Below are 11,769 nucleotides of genomic sequence, written 5' to 3'. Positions count from 1 at the left end.
GTTTGCTGACTAATTGGAGTCACACCCATACATCCACACTTTTTGGAGGAATTTTTTGTATTACAAAATGAAAAAATTAAAGTATATAGGGACGTTCAGAAAAGCAAATTTACATATGAAATAAATTAGATGAAAAGAGAATGGTAAGTGGCTCTACATAGTTGCGACGTAATCTGTTCGATATTTATACGGCTGCTTTGTTTTACTTCCATTGAAAATATATGGTATAGAATTGAAAAAGTAGCAGATTAGCGTTTTTATTTTACGTCAAGCTTATATAAATCGAATAATATAGCAGAAGAGATGTCCGATTTCATAAATGAAAACCCAGATGCCTTGGATGAAAATCAATTACCAAAGAGAAAAGAAGATGCAAATGAGCAATTACTTGGTAGTTTGGGAAGCATTGAAGCATTAAAAAGGAAAAGGATAATATTAAAAATAGACCATTCTACAAATTCTCCAGCATTACAAAATATTGAACTTTTGGATAAATTATTACTATTAGATTCAGCCCCTGATTTAACAAGTGATGAGGGATCATTCGAAGAAGAACAAGAGGAAATAGTGGGGTTGGACAGTACTAAGTCTAAGGATTCCATAATAGAAGATGTGGAAATACCTGACCCAGTAGATCCTCAAGAAATTTACGATTTAACAGCACATATTTCAGATCCTGAACATCCGTTAAGTTTAGGCCAACTATCAATTGTTAACTTAGAAGATATTGAAGTCCATGATGATGGTAATCCAAATCACATGGCAGAAGTTATTATTAGAATAACGCCCACGATTACACATTGCTCATTGGCTACTTTGATTGGTTTAGGGATTAGGGTACGTTTGGAAAGATCCCTTCCTCCAAGATTTAGAATTACAATCCTGTTAAAGAAGGGTACACACTCCAGTGAAAATCAGGTAAATAAACAGTTGAATGATAAAGAACGTGTGGCAGCAGCCTGTGAAAATGAGCAGTTGTTGGGCGTTGTGGCAAACATGTTATCTACATGTAAATAAATATAACAAGTCTTGCTGTATATCCCTATATCTCTTCTTTTCGGTTTTTTCATTTTCATCCGTGATAGAAGTTTGGCTAATATCTTAAGTAACATTTATATACGTTTATGCATATCTGTTTGTTTTTTTTCATTTTATTTCTCTGTCGTTTTGATATAGTTTAAAGTGAAGAAAATAGACAGCCCGACCCTCTACTAATCAAATCATTAGAATTAAAAGTATTTTGTTCTTCATATAAGTTGTTGAAACTTCGTGAGTATTTTGTGCATACTACACTTGGTGAAACGTTTAAATAAAAAAATAATAAATTAATTGAGGTTTTGTATGTTATTTTATTTTTTTATTTGAAAAATAATCTGGAGTTTGTAAAAAAGAAAAAAAAATAATGCTCGATGAAGTTTTAGAATGAGATGGCTACAGCAAAAGAATGGCAGCTCTTTAGGACCAAAGCAACACAGATATAGAAGGAGGGGATTGGATCAAAATTTTCATCATATAATCATCTTTTCATTTTAATGCATTGTGTAATCATATTACAGACATTTTCTGTATGCTGGGGTTTATATATTTCTATTAAATTGAGTTTATCCTGTTGAACAAAAATATAAAGATACAAAGTTAATATTATATAAAAGATAAAATGGGTTACTTCCTTCCTGATGGAGCTATTGAAAATTTGAAACAATATAGATATCAGAGCGAAGATCGTTCAATTATATCAAGGCATTTGTTGAAACCTTTTTGGTTATGGTTTGAACAAATATTTCCGTCGACTATGGCGCCGAACTTGATTACTTTGTCAGGACTTGGCTTTGTCATTTTCAATGTAATATTGGTAATGATATATGATCCATTCTTGAATCAAGAGTCACCTAGGTGGGTTTATTTTGCACATGCCTTTGGTATATTTATGTACCAAACATTTGATGGGTGTGATGGGATTCATGCTCGTAGAATAAATCAGTCAGGTCCACTTGGTGAACTTTTTGACCACAGTATAGATTCGATCAACACGACTCTCTGTCTGTTTATCTTCTCATCTATGATTAGTTCTGGATATTCATATTTGACTTTATATAGTCAATTTGCTCTTTTGTGTAATTTTTATTTAAGTACCTGGGAAGAATATCATACGCATATCTTATTTTTAAGTGAATTCTCAGGACCTGTAGAAGGTATTCTGGGAATATGTTTTGCATTTATATTGACTGCTACAATGGGTCCAGATTTATTATGGCATACTAATATTTTTAATATTACTTTATGGAATGGCATGATCATTGGTTTTGATACATCACATCTTTTCCTTGTCCTCTCATCAATTGGTTTGTTATTTAATATCTATACCGCAAGATCAAACGTTATAAAATATTATAGTGGAGAGAAAATTTTACTAAATGAAAGGGCTAATATTAAGCAAGCCATGCAGGGTTTATTACCCTTTTTTATCTATTATTTAACAATTGTGATTATTGTCTACATAGAACCTGAGTTTTTATCATTTGCATTCATGTCGTCCATAGGTTTAACCATAGCGTTTGTTGTTGGACGTATTATTGTGCATCATTTAACCAAGCAAGACTTTCCAATGTTCAATATTTCTACAATGATCCCTTTGGCACAATTGAGTTTATATTTAATTGTGGTAAATGTATTTGATGGTCCTTCAAAACAAACAGCCCATGCATTAAGTTGGTTAGGTTTTGGTTTATCGTTAGGGATCCATGGATTTTTTATGAACGAAATAATTCATAAGTTTACGTCGTATCTGGATATCTATGCATTGACAATTAAACATCACAAAAAGATTTGAATATACGGATTTCATTTTAGTTGAAATGTTTATTTATATTTTTTATGTGGTGAGATTTTTGAAAAGATATATAATTGTATATATACTCTTATTGAATAGATATTTGTATGTTGGGAAATATTAGATAAACACATATGAATAATTTAGTCTATATTTGGAAATGAACTGTAAAAAGTAATGATGGTTAAGAGATAAATGAGAGTAACATATTCATCACAAAAGTGAATTTATATGCTGGGACAAGGAAAGGAATATAATGAAAAAAATCTTACAGATGTATTTTAGAAATTTTAGATACTTATTTTTTATATTCATTGTTATATTTATATCTATACATGAAAAATAAAAGCTTGGAGGATTTTAATTGTAATAGATATGAAAAAAATATTATCACTTATTCGTGATCATTAGCTTTGGTAATATCTGGAATATTGTTGAGAATGAGCTCCTGTATTCATTGGACATATAATAAACATTCTCAATATTATATTAAACAGATTTAGTATACAAAATTATAATAAAGTTCTTCACTTTCTTTCTCTATATACAACATAGAAGTAATAATACACAAAGATTGCAAATAAGATAAAAATAATGTATGATGAAATCCTTGGCTTTATATATGTTAATATTAAGCCATTTTCCTCTACGAACAGTAAGATATTTAATAAACATACTCAACAACCTTTGGTGACCTCTCAACAATTATTACTCAACAATTTATCGTTTAGTGTTTGCTAAAATCTTATTGTTCTATCTATTTCATTATTAGAACATTCTATTTCAACAAAAATGTTTATATATAATTAATATCCATATTTTGGTATATTTTCTGGATTTAATTTTTATGGTGTTTTTATAATATTTCCATTTAATAATTAGGTGATTTATGAAAATTTTTGACGAAACATTGTAATTTTTTTCGTGGTGAACTTTGGCGGTTACAAACAAAAAAAAAAAGAACCTTTTAAATTTAAAAGTGTAGAGACCAATTTTATAAATCAAATAAATGTTTTATACGCACATGTCAAAACTATAAGTCACATTACTTATTTGTTTATAAAGAAACTATATTCAAGTGTACTCTTTTGTTGAAATAGAATGTTCTATGATAAAATAGATAGAACAATAAGATTTTAGCAGACACTAAACGATAAATTGTTGAGTAATAATTGTTGAGAGGTCACCAAAGGTTGTTGAGTATGTTTATTAAATATCTTACTGTTCGTAGAGGAAAATGGCTTAATATTAACATATATAAAGCCAAGGATTTCATCATACATTATTTTTATCTTATTTGCAATCTTTGTGTATTATTACTTCTATGTTGTATATAGAGAAAGAAAGTGAAGAACTTTATTATAATTTTGTATACTAAATCTGTTTAATATAATATTGAGAATGTTTACTATATATCCAATGAATAAAGGCGCTCATTCCCAACATGGTAGCTTTCTGTCTGGACACACTAGTGATCCTAGTGCTGTAAATCCCTCCACGGGCGCTGGTATTAAAGCTTTTAACATAAATACCAGTCAAGACGCTTCCACTGCATCCAACATCCCATCCAACCCTCAGTTGGAACATAATTTAAATGCTACAACAGATGTTGACCCATCTTCTAGGGAATCTGGAAACAATGCTTCTCCAGATCAGCAATCTGCTCCATACGGTTCTTCCACGCCGAACAATCCTTCTCAGGCTGGAAAGTCATCCTATCCTGATTCTGGTACTAATGGTCCATCATATGACCATCATATTCCAATAAACGGTTACCAACAACCAACTGGTTTCGCTTATATGCCATTTCCTTATTATGGTCAACTACCGGGATATTATTCTCCCATCAATCCAATCCAACCAATGTTTCCAGGTTCACCTAACCATTCATGTAAATATAACAACCCATACATTCCAACTACTTTATTTTACTGCTCTAGTGTTGGTCTATTTAACTCCTGGGTTCATTCCTTAATAAAACATTTGATTGCTTCTGGTCTAAAAGATTTGGTTCCTGATTCACACGATCGTACTGTAAGAGATCCAACGCCAGAAGAATCTCAAGGTTTAATTAATTTATTTTTCACCCTTGTTCCTCAGAGCAGTTATCCTGATTGGGTTCAAGAATGCTTTCACAAGCAAATGCATCCCTATGATGTTATTCGTCAGGCCATGACATACGACATTGAACGCAGTAATGTCAATACCATTATCAACACTATTAGATCTTTAAAATATAATGGTGGCTACCCAGCATTTCAATTTACAAGTTATCTCCATAACTTAATTGATCAATTGAACCCCACGGATCTTCAAACCCACGAGTACCTGCTAAAACAAACAATTCTTGATACGTTAACAGGTACTTACGAATCCATTTCTAAACACTTTTTTAAGAGTGATACCCCATATACTATAAACGACATTTTCTCTTCTATCAAGAGAGAATATCAATACTACCATCAAGCTTCACAAATTTCCGATCCACATTTTTCCCCTAATCCTCCATCTTCTTCAAAAAAACAGTATCCAACAAATCCATCAGTGAATAAACGAGCAAACAACACATCTACTGTGTTGAACACCAAAAATACTACAGTTCCTTCAACAGTTAAGCCAAAAGCCAAATCTACCAAAGCTCGTTCTAAAAAGGTTAGCCAAGTTAAAACCCATTCAAATAGCACCTCTATTCCTCAACAAAATAACCCAGTCGATCCAACCTTACTTAGGCCTATTTCAACTTCACTAAATCCTGCATATTATATGATGCTAGATTCCGGTGCTACGGTCACCCTTGTAAAACATAAAGAGATGTTGCACAATCTTCGTGACTCTCATCCTGAATCTGTTCAAATAACCTCATGCTCCAACACGGATATCCCATACGATCAAGAGGGTGATTTAATTCTAAAAACATTAAATGGCAGCCAAATAAAAATTCATGCCTTTTACACACCCACAATTGATCACACCATTTTATCTACTAGTGATCTCCGTTCTCACCATCTGTTTTTAAACGAGCGTCTCAACACCATTGAAGATGCTAATGGTGATGTTGCAGCAAACATTGACTCCTCAAAGGGTTTACATTGGTTATCCAATCATCATATTGTATTTCCATCTACTGCAACCCGTAAATCTGTAAATGCGTTAAAAACTAAATTTCCTTTAGACATGATTCATCGCATTTTAGGTCACGTCAATGTTCAGTCAATCTATACATCCATCAAAAATAAAACCTTCAATAATCTATCTATAGACGAAATTGATTGGTCTAACCTTAACAATTTTCAGTGTCAGGACTGTCTCAAAGGAAAAAGCAGGAAGAGACCACATATTGTTGGTTCACGTCTGCAATACCAGCAGGTGTTCAAACCATTTCAATATATTCATTCTGACCTGTTTGGACCAGTAACTGTGGCTACAAAACCTGAATGGTTTATATCGTTCACTGATGAGGCATCTAAGTTTAAGTGGACTTATTTACTAAAAAGGAAAGATGATGCAACGATCCTACATGTCCTCAAGTCCTTTATTGCGACTATTGAGCGACAATTCAAAACCCCCATATTAAAATTCCAGTTTGACCGGGGAACAGAGTACACCAACTCTGCAGTAAAAACGTTTCTTTCTGAAAACGGTATTCAAATTGTTTATACCGACGCAGGTGATTCCCAAGCTCACGGTGTTGCGGAACGATTAAATTTAACATTATTAAATGATTGTCGTACTATTATGAATAGTGCAAAACTCCCACACCACCTATGGTATTACGCTGTGCAATATGCAACTATAATCCGTAATTCCATATATAACAATTCTATGAGGGATTCACCTCGGTCTAAAGTCGGTTTACTAGGACTTGATACCAAGTCACTGCTACCATTCGGTCAACCGGTCATTATTAACCTCAATAAAACTGCCTCCAAATTACATGTCAGAGGTGAAAAAGGTTTTGCTCTAATACCAGATGCTGAATCTTATGGCTATTTATTTTACCTCCCAACTAAACGTAGGGTGGTATCCTCATCCAATTTTGTTCCAATTAAACATGACGTTGATATTCATGAAAATGAAGAATATGATGATTCTATATTCGACGATCTCATCACAACTTTTATATCAAAATTTGAACATACTACATCTTCAAAGGACGAAATTGAAGCCACACCTTCTGATAATCATAAAGATACAGTTTTATCTACTCTATCCTCATCACCCAAATCATCTTCCCTCGTTAACAAAGATCCACTCTTTAAAGATAAAATTTTAATTCAAAATGATGCTGATGCTGATTTGAATATCACCACCAATACTACTTCCAATTCAAATCCATCTAACAACCACACTACTCATCCCACCTCTTCTGATTTAGAGGAACTAATCACTCCCATCGACATCAATGATCCTAATCAACTACCCTTAACTCTTGTTGAACCTTCATCTCATCCTACTTCTGATGAATCATCACCACTGCCCACTGCTGTCTCTACTGATACTACATCTTCATCTACATCTTCATCTACACCACCATCTAGTAATCGTTCATCAAAACTCACCCCCATTCCTACTGATAATTTCTACGTTGACAATAGTACCTTGGGTGGTACAAGATCTGGTAATCGTCAAAAGAACACCAATGTAGAAACGCCTGAACCTGTCGATGCCAAAGAACGGCAGAAGCGAGACAGGGACGAAAGAACTAAGGCACGTATTGGTAAACGTAGGAAAACTACAAAAACATATGCAGTAAATTACATTGCTGCTACACGCCACACCATAAACCAGGTCAGCAGTGAAGAGAACAACCAGCATGGTCCATTACAATATTTTCAAGCAATCACACACAATAGGGATCCAATTGAAAAAGAAAAATTCCAAGAAGCATATGATAAAGAGATATCTCAGCTGACGAAAATGGGTACCTGGTCGGTAAAAACTATTGAAGCTACAGAAGTAGACAAATCCAAAATTATTAACTCTATGTTTATTTTTAGTGTCAAGCGAGATGGTCATCACAAATGCAGGTTAGTTGCTAGGGGAGACCAACAAAAAGCTTCGACTTATCAACCAGATCTGATGTCAAACACTGTTCACCATTACGCTCTAATGTCCTGTCTATCAATAGCTTTACAAAACAACTATGATATTATACAATTAGATATATCATCTGCTTACTTGTATGCTCCATTGGAAGAAGAACTGTACATTCGTTCTCCACCCCATTTAGGATTACGAAATACAGTACATAGACTAAAGAAATCACTTTACGGTTTGAAACAGTCTGGTGCAAACTGGTATAAGAAGATAACCAATTTTATTATTAATAGTTGTCATATGAATTTTGTACCAGGATGGCCTTGTGTATTTTATAAAAAAATCAATGATTCAATCGTGATATTATGTCTTTTTGTCGATGATATGGTATTATTAACTAATAATCGTCAACTAACAAATGACCTTATTTCTCAACTCCAATCACAGTTCGAAACCAAAGTTGTCAATGACGGTGCTCAAAAGATTAATCAATATGATGTTCTCGGTCTGGAAATAGAATATATTAAAGGATTATCCATGAAAATGGGTATGGCTAAATCTTTAGAAGAAAAACTACCGAATCTACGTGTAGACCTTAATAAAAGTAGAAAAGTTCCAGGAACACCTAATGAAATTATAAGAGAAAGGGAATTTTTTCCGACTGAGCAGGAGTACAAGAATAAGGTGAAATGGCTACAAAAAGCAATCGGTTTAGCTTCATATGTCGGTTACAAGTACAGATATGATATATTATATTATGTCAACACGCTAGCTAGACATACTCTATATCCATCAAAACAAGTCATGAGTCTAACCAAACAACTAATTCAGTTTATTTGGTCAACAAGGAACAAACGGCTCATATGGCACAAGACGTCCAACTCCAACATTAACTATTTAACTGCTGTAACTGATGCTGCTTTTGCAAATCAACACGATATGAAATCACAATTTGGAAATATGTATTATCTAAATGGAAATTTGATTGGTGCTAGGTCATCTAAGTCAACAATTACATGCACCTCTTCTACCGAAAGTGAAATTTATTCAATTTGTGAAGCAATTCCAAGATTAAGAAATTTAAATGTTCTAATTCAGGCTATATCAGACAAGGAGGTCAGGTGTTCAATATTAACTGACAGTCAAACTAGTCTCCATCAAATCAAAGTAAGAGACATATCAAAAATCAAAAATAAATTTTATGGTACTAAGGTTTTACGCATTGCTGAAGAAATTGAAAATGATAATATATCAGTGAATTATATTAACACAAGTCAAAACGTTGCTGATATTCTTACAAAACCTTTGAGTGTTAAAATTTTTGCCAAGTTAACTGAGAATTGGATCTACTAAAATTGAATTGATCTATGGGTGGTATGTTGAAATAGAATGTTCTATGATAAAATAGATAGAACAATAAGATTTTAGCAGACACTAAACGATAAATTGTTGAGTAATAATTGTTGAGAGGTCACCAAAAGTTGTTGAGTTTATTTATTAAATATCTTACTGTTCGTAGAGGAAAATGGCTGAATGTTAACATATATAAAGCCAAGGATTTCATCATACATTATTTTTATCTTATTTACAATCTTTCTATATTATTATTTCTATGTTGTATATAGAGAAAGAAAGTGAAGAACTTTATTATAATTTTGTATACTAAATCTGTTTAATATAATATTGAGAATGTTTACTATATATCCAATGAATAAAGGCGCTCATTCCCAACATCTTTTCTTATCAAAACTATCCATTGCTAACTTTCTTTTTTTATTTTAAAGATTTAAGAATTAATATATTTTAAAAAATAATGAAACAGAAACTTGACGAAGAAGATTCACCCAAGAAGTATTGTAATATTGCAGAATTACCTGATTTATATACTGGAACTCCATTACAAAAACAAAAAATCAATGTTTATAAATCAAAGATCCCCCCTAGATCGTGTCTGCAATTTAAAATCGGACCTTCATTTTCACTGCATAAACAATATGATCATATAGTCAGAACAAGTCAGAAGCATGGTGTTTTCTTCAATTTAACATCAAGAATAGATAGAGGATTCGATCTAATTGATAACCAATGGATAGGATACAAAAGAAACTATTTTACTTTGGCAGCCTCTTTCCAATCATCAATCACTGATCTTATGGAATTTGTCAATGATTCTTATACGTTGGAATTAAAAGAAAACGGAAATTTAATAACTTGTAAGATAATACAATTTGGAATAAAAATTCTGTCTAAAGTTGAAAATTCTGATAAAGAAATAAATTTAGTTCAACATACCGCAAAGAGGGACAAAGGTCCACACGGGAAACCAGAGATTTGTCCTGTAGTTCCAGCAAATCTACCAGATCATGATACAATAAGGAATATAACTAATATCAAGTGTCCCAAAAAAAATGGAGAATTAGAAAAAGCATTTTATTTTTATTGTAAAGATGATAAAGGGAAAAATTCTAATGACCCTAACATATATAATTATCTGCACCAGGATAATACCAATAATATTATCGATCCACTGTATAAAAACTATCCTACTAAATGTATAGACAAAGTTGCAAAATTTGAAAGGATTCAATTTAGCTGTTCTAGTGGAATTAGAAAATCCAATTCTATTGGACGTTACTTCCAGCTGTATGTAATTTTAGGTGTAACAGTGGAGATCCCAAATACTATTGAATTAAAGGAAACCAATGGAATTGAATTTTTACATATGTCCAATTTGAACTATTCCAAAAAATATTTTGTTAATTTAATAGAAATTAAGACACCACCACTAGTTATCCGAGGTAGATCTCCTGCAAATTATAATAATGGAGGACAACAATCTGAACTCTCCATCAGTGATAACAAAATTGAACCAATGTTTTTTAGTACTAATTTCTTAGAAGAATCATCACCATTGAAAGAATCCAATAAAGATATAATTAATGGGAAAGCAACATTTGAAAACAAATCAAATATCAAAAATATCATAGATAAAAATATCCATAGAGACATCCATGATCTAAATTTAATAAATACACTTAATACAAAGTTTTGTTTATCTAGTTCAAAAATGTCATCACCTACTAAATTACAAACTCCAAAAATACCATATTTTATGAATAAGAGAGAAAAAACATTTTCTGAACATAAAAACGTTTCTAAACTCATCAATATCCAAAGACTAGAAGAATTGGAAAGAGAAATATTTGAAAAGAGACAGGGTAATATAATTCAAGATTATCCCAAATTAAATTTTAAAATAATTCCGTCCCCTGATAAACGGCTATTGCAACCAATTAACATTAAAGACATCGAAACAAAATCTATAAAATATCCAAACAGGGAAAACATAGTAATACTAGGCTCCTTATTATACTCTACCCATTTTCCAATATATAATAATCCAAAATATATTCAGTATCATGCCTATATCAGTGACAGCAAACTAAAATCCTCAACGAACCAAATAGATAAAGATGCTGAGCTAAGTTCATCAGAATTAAACACTAATGAGCTATCAGCTACCAATATTACTTTTTCTCATCTTTATTCTGATAACCCTAAAAATTACAAGATTAATAACAACAGCAGCAATGGCAAAAAGAATATGGACTTTCACAGTTCAGATGATATTTTTCTTAACGATATAATGATGGAATGTAAAGATAACAACACCAGCTATGAATATAATAGATATCATTCAATTGATCAGTCATCCTATTCTGACACAAACAAAGACAAAAACCAACAATATTTATTTCCCTATACAAACGATAACTTATTATTAAATGGGTCACAATGTTCTGAAGAAACAATAGATGACTTAAAAAGTTAAACTTAGATTATATATATTGATATTTGAGGAAAACACTGTTCTAGTTAATTCCATACTGTCACTTTATATA

At 32.0% G+C, this 11,769-nt stretch overlaps 4 protein-coding genes across 4 annotated transcripts; all 4 read left to right on the top strand.

Annotated features, from left to right (window-relative positions):
* Positions 1-303: 303 nt before the first annotated feature.
* Positions 304-1,017, top strand: CIA2 (iron-sulfur cluster assembly protein CIA2; the record flags this gene model as incomplete). The annotated part of the gene is made up of 1 exon (XM_064858478.1): positions 304-1,017. The coding sequence occupies one exon, from the start codon at positions 304-306 to the stop codon at positions 1,015-1,017; it is 714 nt and encodes a 237-aa protein (XP_064714301.1).
* A 640-nt stretch (positions 1,018-1,657) lies between these two features.
* On the top strand, positions 1,658-2,830 carry EPT1 (bifunctional diacylglycerol cholinephosphotransferase/ethanolaminephosphotransferase; the record flags this gene model as incomplete). Its single annotated transcript, XM_064858477.1, has 1 exon — positions 1,658-2,830. The coding sequence occupies one exon, from the start codon at positions 1,658-1,660 to the stop codon at positions 2,828-2,830; it is 1,173 nt and encodes a 390-aa protein (XP_064714300.1).
* Positions 2,831-4,231: 1,401 nt separating this feature from the next.
* Positions 4,232-9,220, top strand: PWA37_001862 (uncharacterized protein; the record flags this gene model as incomplete). The annotated part of the gene is made up of 1 exon (XM_064858476.1): positions 4,232-9,220. One exon carries the CDS (start codon positions 4,232-4,234, stop codon positions 9,218-9,220), a length of 4,989 nt encoding a protein of 1,662 aa, XP_064714299.1.
* Positions 9,221-9,680: 460 nt separating this feature from the next.
* NDT80 (transcription factor NDT80) lies at positions 9,681-11,699 on the top strand (the record flags this gene model as incomplete). Its single annotated transcript, XM_064858475.1, has 1 exon — positions 9,681-11,699. The coding sequence occupies one exon, from the start codon at positions 9,681-9,683 to the stop codon at positions 11,697-11,699; it is 2,019 nt and encodes a 672-aa protein (XP_064714298.1).
* Positions 11,700-11,769: the final 70 nt, after the last annotated feature.

Source organism: Arxiozyma heterogenica (genome assembly GCF_036370985.1).
Source record: "Arxiozyma heterogenica strain weizmannii chromosome Unknown scaffold_18, whole genome shotgun sequence".
Taxonomy (NCBI): domain Eukaryota; kingdom Fungi; phylum Ascomycota; class Saccharomycetes; order Saccharomycetales; family Saccharomycetaceae; genus Arxiozyma; species Arxiozyma heterogenica.
The sequence above is the reverse complement of the archived record's forward strand: the minus strand, read 5'-3'. Positions and strand labels throughout refer to the sequence as shown.